This window comes from Alosa alosa, chromosome 23 (genome assembly GCF_017589495.1).
Source record: "Alosa alosa isolate M-15738 ecotype Scorff River chromosome 23, AALO_Geno_1.1, whole genome shotgun sequence".
Taxonomy (NCBI): Eukaryota; Metazoa; Chordata; class Actinopteri; order Clupeiformes; family Clupeidae; genus Alosa; species Alosa alosa.
In genome coordinates this window covers 26,037,692-26,057,273 of record NC_063211.1, presented here as the reverse complement: position 1 = coordinate 26,057,273, position 19,582 = coordinate 26,037,692, and the positions used below count along the sequence as shown (strand labels likewise).

The 19,582-nt window shown below is 41.6% G+C and overlaps 1 protein-coding gene across 1 annotated transcript in view; it reads left to right on the top strand.

Moving 5' to 3' along the window:
- cntnap5l (contactin associated protein family member 5 like) overlaps nucleotides 1-19,582 on the top strand; it is an 88,343-nt gene that overhangs the window by 49,376 nt on the left and 19,385 nt on the right. Inside the window, 9 exon segments of the mRNA XM_048234535.1 lie at nucleotides 4,652-4,799; nucleotides 5,096-5,299; nucleotides 5,796-5,980; nucleotides 14,857-15,000; nucleotides 16,457-16,648; nucleotides 16,650-16,734; nucleotides 17,286-17,438; nucleotides 18,392-18,563; nucleotides 18,936-19,078. Of these exon segments, the coding sequence (XP_048090492.1) occupies nucleotides 4,652-4,799; nucleotides 5,096-5,299; nucleotides 5,796-5,980; nucleotides 14,857-15,000; nucleotides 16,457-16,648; nucleotides 16,650-16,734; nucleotides 17,286-17,438; nucleotides 18,392-18,563; nucleotides 18,936-19,078 (1,426 nt within the window).

Genomic DNA, 19,582 nt, shown 5'->3' with positions numbered 1-19,582 from the left:
AACGTTTATATCAAGGCACCTAATGTCATTGAGATGTAAGGTGCACATCAGAGCTGCAGTGTTACTGTAAGATTGAAGATTGACTTGGACTTGACAACTGCTGTCATCATGCTCAGAAAACACAATGTCAAAGAGAGCGATGGTGTTGTGAGAAGACTTCCAGTGGCTGTTGTATAGGTCAGATTCCTTACATGTAATCATTCAGGCAAAATAAAAAATGGTCACAGCAAATATTCTGAGAAATCCTAGTGAGTCTTGTTTATACACATTGTCAGGCTGGATTATCATGGCAAATCTTCCTGCAGATCCCATTCAGTCCGAAACCTTAAAGCTTAATCCCTCCTTCAGAAAGAAAGCCTGGACATGGCCAGACAAATTGGCTTTTTTTTAAGAGAGACATATGAGTATAATGTGAAGATAGAGAAGTACTCAATTATGAGTGCCGAAGCTCTGTTTGGGTATTAAACCCAGAGCCTTTTCTGTTGTTAGTGGCGTGCTCTACCAGCCGCAGAGGAAGGCGCTCCCTCACCCTGGGTCTGACCCCTGCTATAATCCTGAGAAGCCTGCCGCTTTCAGCTCCCGCTCGCTCTTTTATTTGATTTTATTTATTTATTTTAGGATAATCCCACCGCGGCTTTTTGTTTCTCTCTTTCTCCCTTTCTTTTCATTCTTCTTTGCTCCTTTATTCCTACACACTTCTTAGGGTTTGTTTCTGCTCCGTATTTTCCTCCCTCCCCACGCCTTTCTTTCTCTCCATCCACACCTCACTCTCTTTCCTTCTCACCCTTCATGCATTAAGACTGTTGGAAGCTGATGGAGCTTTTGTTCCGAGTGGAGATTAAGCTCTGAAAGTCGGAGCCTTGAATGGAGGAGGTGAATTATTTGCAAATTAAGTTGCTGTGCCTCTATCTGAGCCAAAGTGACGGGGATTTGATGGAAGAATACCACTACACCCCTGCAGATGCATAAAAGCACCAAAATGCTTTCAGCGGCTGCCTAAAAAGCACTTACAGCCATGCCCAACTCCCCACTCATCAGGGACTCAGCCATCCGTTTCATTATCTTAATTCAGAGAGAAATGAATTGTTTTATTCATCTTTTATTCAGTGACAACTGACGGTTAAATGACAGAGCCGCTGCTTGCTACTTTAAATGTTCCCAGAAAGATAGACATGCTGATACTCCCAGAACAAGCTCTTTGTGGTGTACAACTGCAGTAACAGAACCTTACACCCTACACAGTGAACCTGCCTGTGTGGTTGTATTGTATTCTTCATAGATACCATTTTGCATATGAACACCGTTATTATATTCATTGTATGGGTGGTTGAGTGCTCTTACACTGTTCATGTGAAACCCGTCTTTCTTCAGGCCATTTTAGACCTTCAGGCCATTTTGTGAAGTCAGTACACGATTTTATCCATTGTTGGCATTGAATAGCACCCTTTCTCGTTTTCCTTCTTTCTCTCTGCTTCTGTCCATCAGACTATGAACGTAATGGACTTCTATCTTCCCCTCTGATTCAGCATTCTTTGCTTTGGAGTGAATAGGTCCAATATGCTTGACAGTGGACAAAAGTTAATCTACAAAAAAACCAATCACCAACTAATTAGTTGGTAAATTTAAACTAAGGAGGGGAGTATTGGGGTGTGTGTGGGGGTGGTGTACTTATGTGTGTGTGGGGAGGGTATGTTGTGTGTTTGAGGGGGGGCTGATGAAATGTGTGTGTGTGTGTGTGTGTGTGTGTGCGTGTTGTAGGAAGAAATGTTTAGCCTTAGAGATGAGTGCCATATATGTGTGTGCTATATTCATCCATTTACTTTTTTGGTGTTGTCTGTGAACTTGGTAAAGATGGAAACAGAAAGAAAAGATTTATGTCCAAAATCTGTGGAATGTCATGTTCAAGGTGTTTGTATAATTATGCTGCTTGTGTTGTGCCTTGGAGAACGTCTTGCCAGGCCTACTCTCAGGAGGATGGGCGCCCTAGGCCTTATTTACTACTTATGGGTCAATCTTGACTGGATTCCACAGATGTCGGTCTTTATGGGATACAACCTTATAGATATTATCAACTGGTTAAGTAATGAGGTCGTAAAATGGTTTGCCTACCGTTAATGGAGACGTCATGTCCTGTCTGTCTTGTCAGGAGGGTATAAGAAGTGCCTTTTGTAGGCCTACTGTAACATCAGACTGTGTCTGTTAGCAACATGACGTGGGTCTCCGGTGCTGTGAATAAATCTCTCTGACGGTGGTGATCCACTGTTGCTACACGACATTCTGTCGTGTCGCATTCCACTCTATTCCTATGGGTGACGCAAGGGACTTTAACACGCCCGCAAAGCATTCCGGGAAGGTGGTACTGCATTTGAAAAAAATGTTGCACATCAAAAAGCTGACCGATGCCCATCTTTATGCAAATCAATCCGTTGAACGCGACGCAACTATCTGATGAAAGCACAAGGTTGTAGGTCATTTGTTCTACCACAATGGTGCCTGTGAAACGTTGGTTCTGTTTACAAGACAAATTAATGTATTAACAATCTCTTCCACAACCACCTAGTAGTCCATAAAACAAACAAAACTAGGATTTGGATATAGGATTAAATATTGATGGTTGGTGTTTCTGGTGAGGATTTGAGATTGCATTGACTAGTTTAAATAAAACAAGATTCCGAAATGGCTTGCATAGTTTAGGCTATTAATAGGCTATTAATATATTATGGTTGTGGGGTCGGGGGGTTAGTGGCAAGTTCAAAAAAAGAGAGAAAAAAAGAATGATGGCTTATGTATAGAAACTGTCTCTGTATCTGCTGGTACAGGTCTGCATGCTCTTGTGCCTTCTACCAGATATCACATTATGTTTGTTAATGACTTTGGAGGGCTTAGAAAGGAAAGATCCGTGCTGGTCCATTAAACCGCACTACAAAGAACCCAGCATCACAGTTATCATGACTCTAATTTAAATGTGAAGCTGGAAATATGTTGTCCCTCTCTCGTCCATTCAGTCTCACTCATAACCCACCACTCCTCATTGCCCTATCTCATAACCTCCATCTCACTCATAACCCACCAGTCTCCACTGTCCCATCTCATAACCTCCATGTCACTCATAACCCACCACTCCTCCACTGCCCCATATCATAACCCCATCTCACTCATAACCCACCACTCTCCACTGCTCCATCTCACTCATAACCCACCACTCTCCACTGCTCCATCTCATAACCTCCATCTCACTCATAACCCACCACTCTCCACTGCTCCATCTCATAACCTCCATCTCACTCATAACCCACCACTCTCCACTGCTCCATCTCATAACCTCCATCTCACTCATAACCCACCACTCTCCACTGTCCCATATCATAACCCCATCTCACTCATAACCCACCACTCCTCATTGCTCTATCTCATAACCTCCATCTCACTCATAACCCACCACTCCTCACTGTCCCATATCATAACCCCATCTCACTCATAACCCACCACTCCTCACTGTCCCATATCATAACCCCATCTCACTCATAACCCACCACTCTCTACTGCTCCATCTCATAACCTCCATCTCACTCATAACCCACCACTCCTCACTGCTCCATCTCATTCATAGTCCAATTTTCCCTACACAGATGCATGGAAATACAACATTTGTATTGATGTGTACTATTTATGTTAAATAGATGCAGTGAGAAATGTTTTTGTAAGTGATTTTTAACATTATTATATGAGGCAACTACTGTATATTCTGTATACAAATCTGTATAAAAAATTGTATACAAATGTTAAAAAATTCACTCGGATTGAATTTTCATCATAGCAAGGTTATAACCTTTAAACTGGCAGAGCCCTAGTGCTCTATATGCCAAGTCATACATAATGAAAACGTATTGAATAGGACAAGTAATAAAAAGTTAGATATCAATGTGAGTGAAACAACAGTGCTTGGTTGGTTTCAGCTCTGTAAGGACCAGCATGATTTAGAGAGAGCCAGCTTTCCTTCCTACTTAGAACAGGTGAGACAGCCTTCAATCGCATTACACTACAAAAAGACATATACTAACAGCATTGGAAACAGCACTTTGACAGCAGATCATCCCTATATAGCAGACATAATGTCAGATTTGTTTTTGGGGGGCGGGGGGGGGTGGAGGGTGAGTTGGGGAGGTGAAGACTTGTGTCAGGATTGGCAGCCATATTCTCGTTCTTTGGCTTGGTGGAATGATTTATGAGGCAGGACGTCTTAATAAAGCTGCCAAAACAAAGCAGGCCGGCGGAGACGAATTAGCTCGGGGAGAGAGACCGAGAGACGAGGAAGGGAGAGAGACCATCACCATCACCGTCAGACATCATTCAGACTAATCATCGCCCAGAGAGGACCATTAGCTCCAGGCAGTCCATGAATATCTCATTCATACTTCTTTCACATTACACCAACCTCCACAATGTGTGGCTGGAGCCAGCCCACCAAAAAGCTCGCTAAATGATAATTATGTCAATGTTCCTCAGTGCAGGGCTAATATTGAGACGATGCAATAATCTCAGCGGGACAAGTTATGCATCAATTCAGAGTTTCAGTATCGATGTTGTCCTGGGGCAAATTGATTCATTCTACTTGTCTTGTGTGTGTGTGTGTGTGCACTGTGATGTGCAGACTTTTCCAGGAAACACAGACGTGGACTCTGTGGTCCACCACAAGCTGCCCCACCCTATACGAACCCGTTTCCTGAGGCTGGTGCCCCTTAAGGGAAACCCCAGAGGAGGCATTGGCCTGAGAGTAGAAGTATACGGCTGCACTTATAGTGAGTATTCCCATCATTTAAATTGCAACCCTCACAACCACAAGCCCAACCTAGAAAATGTATATAATTCATATGTACAGTAGTATCCTACAATAAGCTCTTTCAGTATTCTGCTAAAATACTACACTGTAGCATGAGACATGAAACAACAGGCTGAGATTTTATAAGCACTAGGCAGGTGTTCTGCCAACTTTGTGACCCATTTATGCAATTTATGCCACATACCTTAATTTGTATATTGGCTGTTTGTATCAGCTATCATGGAAGAGCTAACACATCTGTCATCTTCACTATAGAGTCGGATGTGGCAGACTTCGATGGTCGCAGCGCGTTGCTCTACCGGTTCAACCAGAAGTCGATGAGCACAGTAAAGGACGTGATTTCGCTGCGCTTCAAGAGCCAGCAGGCCGACGGGGTGCTGGTCCACGGCGAGGGCCAGAAGGGGGACTACATCACCCTGGAGCTCCAGCAGGCCAGGCTCATTCTACAGCTAAACCTCGGTAAGAGTGCCACGCTATCTACAGAAACATGGAGGAGAAATGAAAGATGCACACATACACACACACACACACACACACAAGCATTAAACATTTGAGGATTTGGAGAATTTTGTACAAATTTAGTTTCAGTTTCACTAGTTTTTTGAGTTATGATATTTGGCCTTGGCAGAGGTCTGCACACTGTGAATGCACTTCTTGTTGCATTTGTATTTATTCATCTTGCAGACACTTTTATTCAAAGCTGCTTAGTACTTACACGTATGGTCTGTTGGCATTTAGTACATTAATTGACTCACACCAACTCAGCCTTAGATGCCATAATCTCATCTAACACAATTACTCACACTGTCTAGGCCATCACTTCATCTGGGGGCATGTATCACATAGAGGTTGTTAGATGAGTAATCTAAGCAATACTGTACATAAGGATTTTCTGGGGTATCATAACAGCAGACGTACTCCCAATTCATCACTCAACTTCATCCACTTCCTGCAGATGAGTCTAAGCCCCGTAGAGGCAGCACTCGTTCAGCCGTGACCCTGGGCAGCCTGTTGGATGACCACCACTGGCACTCGGTCCTGATTGAGCGCTTCAGCCGGTGGGTGAACTTCACTGTAGACCACCACACCCAGCACTTCCAGACCCAGGGGGAGGAGGACTCTCTGGAGGTGAACTACGAGGTGAATACCTACCAAATGCTTCACAACATACAGTACAGCCTCGTGTTATGTGTCTATTTATAAGTATTTGTCAGATGCTTTTGTCCACTGAGCTTTAGGTCTTTTCCATGTTACTGTAACTCTGTTGGTATTGGTATTGGGCAATTGCACGCAAAACTGTCACATCCATAACGCCATCACAATGCCATAGTATGGTATGATGATTACTTGAAATTTGAGCATTCACTCTTCTACTGTAGGTTGAGGAACTTACATGAACAAATGTTCACATAATCATTCGCATCATACAAATACCATGGCATTATTTGCCGTTATGGACGTGACAGTTTTGTGTGGAGTTGCCCTATTGAGAAATTCATATGTGAGGCTACTGTATATTCATCATTTAACACCATAGTCCCCCTCCAAACTTGACATCAAGCTCAGGAGTCTTGGTCTCAACCCCAGCTTCTGCAGCTGGATCCTGAACTTCCTGTTGGGTTGAGGTATTGAGATGGGCTCCAACACTTCAGCCTCCTTGATCCTCAACACAGGTTCCTCCTGGCCTGAGCCCTCTCCTCTACGCCCAGTATACCCATGACTGCATGGCTATGCATAGCACCAACTTGGTCGTTCAATTTGCTGACGACACCACTGTGGTGAAAAGCCAACAATGCCAACAATGATGAAATGGCCTATTGGAGTGAGGTCAACAAATTGACACAGTGGTGCCAGGAGAATACTCAATTCAATTCAATTCAATTCAATTCAAGAATGCTTTATTGGCATGACAAGCTCACTTATATTGCCAAAGCAGTTATACAATAAATCTGAACACATACATGTCAGTAGATTTACATAGGAATAAAATAAATAGGTAAAATAAAGTAAAATGTAGTGTATGATGCAGTGTGTGTGTTTGTGTATGTGTGTTGTGTGTTGTGTGTGTGTGTGTGTGTGTGTGTGTGTGTGTGTGTGTGTGTGTGTGTGTGTGTGTGTTGTGCGCATGTCTGCATGTGTCTGTGTGTGTGTGTCTGTGTGTGTATTTATTTGGTGATATAGGTCACTCATTGTCCCTCAGATTGTGGCATGTTGATACATATTAGGCAGCAAGATATGCTTTATCTCCTTCTCCTAATAATATCTTTAATTTTGATATGTCATTAAGTTCATTAAAATTAGGAATTTCTGAGTTAAATTTGTTGAAGAAAAGGTTTCTTGTTTGATTGAAGGATGTACATTGTAGGAGGAAGTGCATCTCTGTCTCGACCTCACCTGTCATGCAGTAACCACATATTCTGTGTTCTTTTGGTTGCCATGATTTTCTGAGTCTTCCTTTTTCGATTTCCAATTTGTGGTCACTTAGCCTGTATTTGGTTAGGGTCAGTCTCTGTTTTCTATCTCTGACAGTATTAAGATATTCTGCTATTTTATATTCTCGGTTTAGGGACAGATAGCATTGTAATCTACTTTGATTTTTAGTTTCTTCTTTCCAATATTCCAAATAGGCTACTTTACATTGTTTCATAATTTGGTTTACTCTGATTGGTTTTTGGAAAACAGTGTTGTTGTGAGACTGATCAGAGTGGGTGTGTGGTAAGGCAGTTAGTCTCTGCAACAACTGGTGTAGGGGACTTTTTTCTGGGTTCAGCTCTTGGGTTTGGAGGGCTTTAGAATGAAGGGTGTCTTGTGGGCTGGATTTAAGGTGATTCAGAAAATTGAGTGCTCTTTTGTTGATGTTAATGATTAGTGGGTATCTACCTAATTCAGCTCTACATGCATTTGTTGGTGTTTTTCTCTGTACTTGTAGAATGTGTCTGCAGAACTCAGCATGTAGGGATTCTATTGTGTGTTTGTCCCAGTGAGTATAGCTATGATGACTGAGTGGACCCCATACTTCACTACCATACAGCACAATGGGCTGGATGACACTATCAAATATTTTAAGCCAGATTTTAATTGGAATTTGGAGACTATAAAATTTTCTTTTAATTGCATTTAGGGCTCTTCAAGCTTTTTCCTTTAGTGCATTCACTGCCATATTAAAACTGCCTGATGCTGTCATTGTTATACCTAGGTAGGTATAACTCATGGTGTGGGGGATGATAGAATTGTTTATTTTAAATTGGTGTTTGTTTTCTTGGCATTTGGGGCGTTTTTGGAAAATCATTACATTTGTTTTGTCTAGGTTTATCTCTAGGGCCCAGGTCTTACAGTACTTTTCTACTATGTCTAACTGTAGTTGTAGACCTTTTTCAGTAGCAGACAGTAGAACCAAGTCATCAGCAAAAAATAGAGACTTCACCTCTCTATCTAGGAGGGAGAGGCCAGGATCGGGACATTGCTCTAACTGGATAGCAAGTTCGTTTATATATATATTAAATAACGTCGGACTTAAATTACAGCCCTGTCGGACACCTCTCCCTTGGGTGAAGTATTGAGTTATTTTTTTTTTCAATTTTAACAGCACATCTGTTATTTAAATACATGGTTTTAATTAGGTCATACACTTTACCCCCTATCCCACAATTTAGTAGTCTAAAATAGAGCCCTTCATGCCAAATAGAATCAAACGCCTTTTTAAAATCAATGAAACAAGCAAATATCTTGCCATTTTTTGTTTGGTGAACATGTTTATTAATTAAGGTGTGGAAGCGTATAAACATGATCGGGTGGTACGGTGTTTTTTGGAAGGAAGCCAATTTGATTTTTGCTTAGAATGGAATGTGTATCAAGAAAATCTGCTATTCTCTTGTTTAAGATACTGCAGAACAGCTTTCCCAGGCAACTGCTGACACATATGCCCGCGATAATTAGAGGGGTTTGATTTGTCCCCTTTTTTGTGGATGGGGGAAATCAGCCCTTTACACCACATGTCAGGAAAATGTCCTGACCGTAGTATGATGTTGAACAATTTCAACACTGCACCCTGCATCTCTGGGGTGCTGCATTTAAGCATTTCATTTTTAATGCTATCTGGACCACAAGCTTTCCTTGGCCGTAGAGCATTTGTCTGGGTGGTTAATTCTTCCCAAGTAATTGGAAAGTCAAGGGGGTTTTGGTTGTTTTTAATTTTTCTTTCTAATGATTGGAGTTTTTCTTTTTATTAAATGTTGATCTGAATTGAGGTCATTAATTGGTATGTTTTTGTATAAATCTTCAAAGTGTGCTTTCCAGATGTTGCCATTTTGGATGGGTAATGCTTCTCGTTCTTTTGTGTTGAAATTGTTCCACATATCCCAGAATTGATTTTCATTAATGGCTTTCTCAATATCTTCAAGTTGCTTTTGGCTGTAGTTTTGTTTTTTGTTCCGAATTGTATGTTTATATTTGTTTAGAATTTCATTGTAATGAATAATGTAAGGCTGCGTTGTTTGGTTGATCTATGTTTTTCATTTGCTATTTTTCTCAGGTCTTTTCTGATGGTCTTGCATTCTTGATCATACCATTTGTCAGATTTTTTCTTTTTTAAAGGCTTCCGTTTTTTTGCCTTATGAGGTCAGCTTTGATAGCTGCTTTATGAAATATCATGTTGATATCAAGTACGGCCTTGTTTACACCATTACTTGCAAGGTTATATTTGTTTTGATCATATGTTGATATGTCATTTATCAGATCAGGTGAGTTCAAGGCCATAATGAACTTGTCTCTACTGTCTGGGGCCCATCTGTAAGTGGGATGTGAATCACATAGATTACAAGGTTCACTTTTCGTGTTGCTCTTTTGACCTGAGAGGTTAAAGAACACATTGATCTGACTGTGGTCTGAAAGGGGAGATTGCTCTCTGACAGTGAATGCACTGATAGTGGAGAGGTCCATGTCAGTGATTGCATAGTCTACTACACTGGATCCAAGAGCTGAGGAGTATGTGTATCTCCCTAAAGAGTCCCCTCTGAGCCTACCATTAACTATGTACAGGCCTAAGGCTCGACAGAGTTGCACTATCTCCCTGCCACTTTGGTTTATTTCAGAGTCAAGGTTGTTCCGGTGGGGGATGGTTGGTGTGGTAAACAGGGGAAACTGGCCAAATACATGGTTGTTTCCCTGTGGGTCAACAATATCAGGTTCAGTTCCTGTTCGTCCATTTAGATCTCCAATTAGAATTATGTTTCCCTGGGCCTGAAAATAGGCAATTTCTGAATGAAGGGTTTCAAAAATGTCCTCTTCAAAATATGGGGAGTCTACTGGGGGTATATAGATAGCACAGAGGTATATGCTCTTATCAGTTATGCCCAGTGTTTGATCTAATCTTAACCAAATGTGTGATTTACACTGTTTTATTGGTAATATCTGATGGCAAAGATTTTCTTTATACCACACCAAGATACCTCCCGATGTTCTGCCCTTTGCATTATATTTTTTAACTTTATCGAGGGGCACCATGACTTCATTATATCCTGGGGACAGTGAGTGAATGTATCGTTTTTACACCATGTTTCTGTCAATATAATTATATCAACATTTTTGATAGAGTTTATGAATTCAGAGCTTCCACTCTTCAACTCAAAAGTTGAAGAGCGAAGGCCCTGAATATTCCAACAACTTATATGAAATGAACGCATTTGAAAACAAACAAAATGGACTTGTATAGTTTGACACATGAAAATAACTACAACTATCTACATTTACAGTAGTAATAGGAATTTCATAAAACTTTAAGCTAATAGTAAAGAAGAATATTATGTTTTGTAATAAATAATAAAATTTTTTTTTTTTTTTTTTTTTAAATAAATGAAGATATGTAACTTATATGATATGTTAAGTTAATAAAAATAAAATAAAAAAGAAAAATGTTACAAATGTTACTCATCTACTAGGAATATTCATCAGTGTTACTACACAGATATTACGTTTTTTTTTTTTTTTTTTATAATATATTATTAGTTATGTTACTTAAAATATAAAGGTTTCTTAGCTTAACAGAAGTCGGGTGCATAGGGTGTGCAGCATCTCCCTGATCTCTCCCAGCTCAGATGTTGCAACAGGAGCTGTAATGGCAGTAGGCCGGGCAGCAACAGTCTGGCTCCGCTGCAGTGGGTGAAGAGGGAGGCAAGAGGCAGCTACACTTGGCATAGTTCTGTTGCTGAGGGTGGGGGAGGGGGGCACAGGGCAGTTCTACCGCTGTGGGTGGGGAGGGGGCATGGTGCTGCTGCATATTCTGTTGCTGAGGGTGGGTAGGGGGTGGGGATGGGGAAGGTAGCCTCCTCTGGTTTGGCCTCACGTTGATGGGGTGGTGGGCCATTAATGGGTCTGGGGTCCAGATTGAACCATTGTTTTTCCTTATGGTAGGATGGATGATCCTAGGGTGGTGATGGGGAGGAGGATGCCTGGGATGGTGTATATGGCTCCTATCAGAGGAGGGTGTAGCAGGACTACGCCCCAGGGCCGTGTCCTTCAGAGATTTTGCAAAAATCTTTATCCTCTCCTTGTGTAGATGGAGTCCATCATAGAGGTCCCAGGTGCCAAGGGTTGGATGGAGAGCCACATGGACATTGGGCAGGCTGGCACATCCTCTTCTGATCTCCATGTTAATTTCATGGATGACATGAGGTGGGGTGTCTGTCCTAGGCAGTAGGGTGGAGATCACAATCCGGGTGTCAGGGAACTCCCTACTGGCCTGCTCCGCCATCCTGTTCATTGCTCCAGCAGTGTCCCTTTGGAGTTTATGCAGGTCGTTTGTTCCTGTGTGGATCACCAGACATTCAGGGTTGTTGAGTGTCTCCTTTCTCAGCAGCTTCATTGCCTGCGCTGTGGTGTTGCAGCGTTTAGACAACACTCTCTTTCTGGGAAAAAGCTTGTTTGTGTCCAGGAATTTCCCATTTGAGTCAGTCAGCAGGACCACTTGTGGGCCTTGCTCCTCAGACCGCATGGAGGGAAGCTGGGATGGGTAGAGCTGACTGTTGGTAGGTGACTGTGCAGATGTTTCAGGAGTCGGGTCAGGAGGTGCCAGAGTGTTGCTGGGCTGGGTGCAGAGGAGAGAAGGTGAGGCTGAGACATGGCAGGGGTCTGCAATACTGGAAGGGAGAGTCTGTGTCTCTGTGCTTGTCATTTTTGGCATTGACAAGAGATCCGTCAGGCGTTGGATTTGCCTGGTGAGATTCTTCTCTCTCTTCTCAGCATCCTCCTTCACTTTTGCCAACTGAGCACGGAGCACACTGTTCTCCTGTTTGAGTGTCTCTAGACTTATGCTGAAGTCAGATGCCAGGACTCTGTGGTCTTTCTTGAGCTGTTGGAGTTCCATTTTGAGCAGCTGCATAGTGTTGTCTGGGAAGTCAGACAGCCTGGCCTGGGTCTGCTCTTTGAATTCAGCGAAGTCCATTTCCAGCAGGGCCATACTCTCTTTTAGCCGGTTGGTAAGGCTTGCAGGTGTGGGAGGAGCAGAGATAGACAGGTTATCCGCTGGACTCTCATTTTCTTCATTGTCAGAGGCTGACATACACTTTCTTAGTGTTAACCTCAGCTTTCAAAACTGGGAACAGCTCTTCAAAGGACTCCAGGTTGGCTTCATTACCTTGGATCAACACTTTTCCTTTTGTGTAATATGTGATGGTAAGCAGAGGGTCATCCTTGTCCAGATGTTCATCTTTGCAGATCTTTAATCTGCCTCCTGAACCAATGCCCTCACTGAATACATATGGATAATGGTTGCATAGGGTATCTTTCCAGATGTAAATGGACGGGGTGAAGAAAATTATGTTGTTCTTCTTTCTTCCTCCTTTCTGCTGAGCGTAGTCAGTGAAGAGGACCTCCGGATTTTCATGTAGTGTCTTCACCTTGTGTTTCTCCCTGGCTGTTCCACTTTTGCATTTAGCTGGGTATTCAAATTTCCCTGCTCTTTTCTCTAAGAGCTGTGCTCTTTTTTGCTGTCTGTTGGGTGTTTTCCATCATCAGAATCCTTTTCTGTTAGCTTCTTCAGTTAGCTATTTTAAGGCAGTTTCTCCTTTGGAATGTTGGCAACAATGGCAGTTGATGATTAGCCTTTGATGGCTATATAGATGTTTTGATTTGAGAAATATGATAATACTCTCCTTTTAAGATATTTCCTCTTCAATTGTTGGTTATTATTGTTGTCACCTCTTCTTTAGAGTCTTTTCTGGATGTTTGTTGAGGTTTATTTTTCAAAGTGTCCAACTTTTTAGTCCATATTTTGAGATGATTTCAGGAGCTCATTTTTGATGCAGCTTTTCCTGCAGTTTTCCTGTAGGTTCAAGACCTTATGATATATGCACACTGACCATGTATAGTAGTTCAAAAGCCCCAGCAACACCTTATACGACTAAGAAAGTTTGGTATGAGATCTAAGATCATAAGGACCTTCTACAGAGGCACTAGGGAGAGTATTTTGACCGGAGGCCTCACTGCATAGTACGGAAGCTGCACTGCCATCCAACGCAAAGTACTGCAAAAGGTTCTGCGTACCGCTCAAGGCATCTGTGGATGTGAGCTGCCCTCCATCCAGGACTTGTACAATAGGCCAGGCATCAGGAAAGCCAAAATAATCGTTATGGACCCCAGCCATCCTAACCACAGACTGCTTCAACTGTTTCCATCTGGCAAGCAGAATCGTAGCCTCAAGGCTCGGACCTTCAGACTGACTCGGCAACAGCTTTTTCCACCAGGCAACCAGACCTATGAATATTGGACAGTGAGAGCCTGTGCCTGCCTGATCATGCACTCCCTCTCTTCCTATTTATCTCATACTCATTTTCTACACTTAGTGCATAATGTATACTGTTACTATTTATTTATCAATCATATGTTATGGTTCTGTTTTGAGAGGCTTGTACATAGTAATGAGTATAACCTTATCAAGACAAAAAAGTGGTTTTGTTTTGTGAGGTTAATTCATGAAATGCACAACTTCAATTGAAGCAGTAATATGACTTAATGGTTATTTCCATATCCTTACCATTTCAAGTGGATTTGGACATTGTATGCCACAAAAAAAAAAAAATCTTATTTGTGAAAATGGGTGCCAATTCTATGCCTGCCCACTTTAGGCCAAATAGAATTACAGAATGGGTCCCATATCAAATAGTGAGGCTTCAACTCTCCCTTCTCTAAAAGTAGTGATCGCGCTTTTTTATTTTTCTTAATAATGAAAGCGTTTCAGGTATTTTTACCCACGCATCTTACTAAAGAGTAGTGTTGACATAATTTCTAGACCAATTTGTCAAACTGTCCGGAGATCCTTTTAAAGCAGGGATATTCATTATGATGAGCCACCTAAAGGTACCCCCAACACCACCTAAAGGTACCCCAAGATCACACATCCTTTACAAGCGTGAGGTACACTTTCCCATTCCACTGCCCTCTTAGGTTTTATGGGTTATTTATCAACTCGGCTTTGAGCGACTGGTGATTTATTATGCATTAAGTCCTCCTTCACCAAACAACTTAAATATTAACAGTTATTTGTGGCTGGTTTCAACCTTGAAAGAAAATTACTTTATGTATTATTAACCAGCAAATTGTCAGTTCGCAAAACGGGCACGTTCAAAGACAATACCTTAGAGAATGACAGCAAGTGCTCCATTTATTCATGAAAAAATAAACTCCAAAGCTGCCACTTTTTAATGTAAAGAGGTAAACTAGACAACTACACATTTGTTGATGGCATAAGGCCATAGAAATTATATCAGACTGAGGTTTTTATTGACGTCTAGAAGTCTAGGTTCATAGAAATAAAATCAGCCGTGGTTCCTGAAATTACAAAAAAAGATGAAAATACATTTATGTGAAGTGCAGGGTATTACAGGTCACATTAAATGGCATTACTCATAATATGCATGTAGAATACAGTCAGGAGTTTTCTTTGAATAGGCATGGTAATAGAGGGCTGATGTTTGAGTGTGTGTATATGTACGTGTGTGTGTTTCTTTCCCACTTCACTCAAGCTCAGCTTTGGGGGAATCCCTTTACCTGGCAAGCCAGGAACCTTCCTGAAGGAGAACTTCCATGGCTGTATGGAGAACCTGTACTACAATGGAGTGAATATAATTGACCTGGCAAAGAGACGCAAGCCACAGATCTACAGCACGGTATGCACACGGACACAGACAGACACACACACACATACACACACACACACACAGAGAGAGTGTGTGTGAGAGAGAGAGAAAGAGAGAGAGAGATTGAAGCATCATCTTGCTGTGGAATCTATGATAAAAACGTACTACTTTTAGAATATGACTCTAAGTGACTACCGGTATGCTAAAAGATTGGGGCAACTTTATATTTCCCTGCTGTGCTTTCTGTGAATATTATCCTAAAAATAGAGAGGAAAAAATACCAGAGTAATTTACTTCATTACCTTATCAAACATATGTCTTCCCTTTCAGTAATTCCAGTGCTGTAAACACTTAAAAAACACGCCTGGGTTTATCACAAAGTTGTTAATGAATGTTAAATGAAATACAACTAATTATATTGCAGTACTACTTGCTCTATGATCGACTGGTAAACTGTAAAATATCATTCTGGTGTGTGTGCATGCGTGCGTGCGCATGCTTCCGTTTGCTGGAGCCAAGTGTGTTTTTTGATTGCTTATGTCAGATTTTAGTCCAATTAGCAAAAGCAGCAGGCAGTGAAGCATACTGGCCCCATCGCATTTCTTCCACTCTCGTGTTGAGAATGCACAAAGTGGGCAAGAATTATATAGATGTCTGCACACACACGCAGATCAGCTTCCTCTCTTCCCTGATAAACAGCCTAACCCTGACAGACATTCTCTGTCAATCACTGTGTTTGGCATAACTTAAGTAGGACAATTAGTGAAAAGACAAGTCCCAGTATCACCTCCTCGACCCACAAACTGGAGAAGACAAGCATCCTCAAAGAGAAATCTTTAGTCTGCATATTATAATTTGCATGATAAAAGCACAGTGTATGGGCTCTCTGTCTCTGATGGTAACATTTTAGAGAACCTTTATTCTAAAAAAAAAAATGTTCTTTAAAAAAAAAAAACTTGTGCAGACACTATAATGTACCTTGGCAGTTATGATGGAGATGGAATGGAAAGGTGGCAGCGCATCTGACTGACAAATTAATTGGAGAGGCAGACCAGCAATTGCAAGCACTCACACTTATTATTCTTTTTGATCATTATAATCCAGCAAGTCCTCACCCTCACGCAATGACAAGCTGTCTGCTTCACGCCCGGCTTTTTACAATGTAATAATATGGGAGGAAATTACCTGAAAAAAGATACTAGTGAGACAAATCTTCAAGTGAGTGAAATGACCAGGTGTCAGTCAAGTGGAGAACTAAGTTAAAGATATTTATTCTCATTAGAGGACTCAAAGGACGTAGCAGTATTTTAGGATACCTTTTACACCTTTTTCCACAAAGAGCCTTGACAAGCGCTTCTACCCTTTCATTTCCCCCTTGGTCCTTTTTAATTTCCTTCCTTCCCCATTTGCACCTTCTCCCACAACTGTGTTTTCTTTTTTTTTTTGTCCCTGTGTCTACTCTACCCTTCTCTTTTTCGCTCCCTAGGGGAATGTGACGTTCCATTGTTCCGAGGCTCAGCCGCTGTCGGTGACGTTCCGCAGCCTCGACAGCTTCCTGACAGTGCCCGCCGACCTTGGAACGGAGAGCTTCTCCGCTCGCCTCCAGATCCGCACGTGGAACCGCGAGGGACTCATTGTCACAGCCCCGCTGGCATGGGAACCGGCAGCAGCAGCTGCACCTGCGGCTTGTCTTACAGCTCCAGGGGGGGCGAGTGCTCCTCTCCCTCCACAGCCACTCTGACCCCCCCACACAACTCTACTCAGGTGAGACAGAAACACACTGAGCAATTATAGTCATCATCTTGGTAATAAAGGTGCTAACACTTGGTCTCTGGTAACACTATAAAAATCAAGTGTCCATATGGCATTATAAATGCACTCATGCAAGATTATAGGCTATTCATAAAGCTTTATTATATCTGAGACGATTAGCCATAATTGTACTTGAATATTAATAATTTTCACATATAAAATGTTTTAAAGCTGAAATCTCATTATACCACAGTGTCATTTTATGCATGAAAAAATGCATTATTTATTTTATTCATGACAAGCATTGGTATTGTGTGAAATAAAAAGTACAAATACGTATACCTTAAATACGTAATACTTGTCACCAGCACATGGCATGACCAATATTCTGTCAAATGCCATTAACACACACATACGAATGAATTATTACGTAAGATTAGGCTCTTATAGTATATTGAATTGGCAACATGCTAAGTCGTAGTGCATCAAATAGTACAATTGGTGGTTAGTAACCCAGCCATGTCAGTGCTGACTGGGTTTGTGCTGTGTGTGGTGTCCTCCAGAGCAGACCGTGAGTGACGGCCAGTGGCACTCCCTGAGAGTGGAGATGAAGGGGCCACAAGTGTTTCTGACTGTGGACAACCAGGGGTCCATCATCTCTGAGGCCAAGCATCAGGTCACCAGTGGGAAAAGGCCGGCCGTTGTGTTGTTTGGAGGTAAGAATAGGCCTAGGCTACATTGTTTTGTATTGCTTGTCCAAGTTATTGACATAAAGCATTAGGACAGGGGTAAGGCATTTATAGAGTGACTGGGGACAGAGTTATTTCATTTCTTTAAAATAATTAATTAAAGGAAAACTTTGAAAATAAATTATTTTAAATTCTTAAATACTTTATCTGTATTTCCTTGTTTTATTCCCACATGTTGCAATGTGGCAGTTATTAGCTTCCCTTGACATAGTACATTATATAAAAGCATTATTCCATGCAACAATACCCCATTTATATTCCCCATTTTACCTCTAAGCTCACTTTTCAAAGGTCCCGTATTAGACTGTCACCTGTGGTTGCCACTTTAAGAACAGCACATTCAAAAACACTCTCGTCTTGGCCAAAAGTAAGCATTTTAAAACCCTTGGGTTGAGAATTGTAAAATGCCATTGTAAAATGAGTAGACATTCTGCCTTGAAATAATCCTTGGTAATCTTACTCCACTCCGCGGTTCAAGACTAACCTGAATCTACCTGCTTTTTTGGTGGAGAGCCAACATGCCAGTTTTCATAATTCTCACATTCAAAGAACCTGTCAAAGATTAATTTACCAAAAACCTACTTTGCGGAAAGTTGCTTGGAGTTCAAAATGCAATTACTGCTGAGAAAGACATGCGTTCTCCACTGTGCCATTTACTGTAATCTCTGGCCTCAACCCTCAACACCAAAGTAAGGCTTTTAAATCCTCCAATTCCGACGGCTGCTTTAGGAGACAAGACAATTTGGCTAAGATGTTCTAAGCAGCTTTGCGCACACTTCGAACAGAATTTGATTTTGGAGAGCCCGGGCCATGTTGAAAATCGTGTTTGTTTTCATGGTGTATTCATTTTTTTCCCTCCACTTCATATTTTCTAAGGAAAGGAGCCATATCTGTGTTTTTGTGTTGTTGTGTCATTCAAGGATGTGCCACGTCCTTACCCAACCTTGTATGCGAGAGTGGTGCTTTGGGATTGCAGGGCTGCATGCGCCTCATGTTCGTAAACAATTACCCCGTCAACCTGCTCCATGTGCAGCAAAGGACTCTGGGAAACTACAGCCAACTAGATTTTGATGTCTGTGGGATACGAGACAGGTGAGGAATGTACAAGTTCCAGATACATGACAGCAAGTGCTTTATCTTCGCTCCTCAGCAGCCTAGTCACACCACGCCCACCCATAACCCAGCCTGCTCCACTCAGAGCCAACGCAAAACCTAAACACCCAGCCAAATATTTGATTTGATTTAGACAGAACATGGGGTGTCCCGTCTCCTTTTTTTGTGGCTGTGTTGGTGACGTCAAAGCATTTCTGAGATATATCGTTGTAATCAGAACTGATTTGCTGAAAAACACTCACGACAGCACCAACCAGACTTATAAAAACACAATCTCAGTCTTGATTTTGATTTGAGCTCATCTTGGATTGCAATAGCAAATGTTTTTTTCCTAACCTGTCTGTCTCTCAGGTGCACGCCTAACTACTGTGAGCATGGAGGCCAGTGCACCCAAAGCTGGAGCCAGTTTTACTGCAACTGCTCGGGGACAAGCTACACAGGAGCTACCTGCCACAGCCGTCAGTTCACTTACTCAACTATACCCTTAGCTCTGAGCTTGTGCTTACACTGACAGTGTGTTAAACGTTTAGTTCGCCCTTTATTACGGCTTTTTATTAGCATTAGCATTTATTAGTCATTTGCCTTAATGAGCTGAAATGTTGCTGGTACGGTATGCTTCAATATTATGTAGAATTTCATGAGTTGGATTTCTTATGATATTCTAGCCTATAATCTTTTGTTGGTTTTCTGATTAAACAAGGCATGGGAAACACAAAATACAAGATATTGAATATTCTAAACATTTTTGATCTTATCAAATAATAAATGTTATCTCACAGGAAAGATTCACTTCAAAGCTGTATCAGAGCAAAGAACATCTTTAGTCAATATCCATTCATAACAAAGGATGTGTTTTCTGTTTTGTCATTTAGTGGATGGTATCCATCCGAAACATCAGCCAGTTCAGATTTCAAAAGCACATAACGCCACTCCAAAATACATCAAAAGTTAATAATCAAATTGTTCCATCCTCCAGTACCTCCGTCTCCTGCCAGATG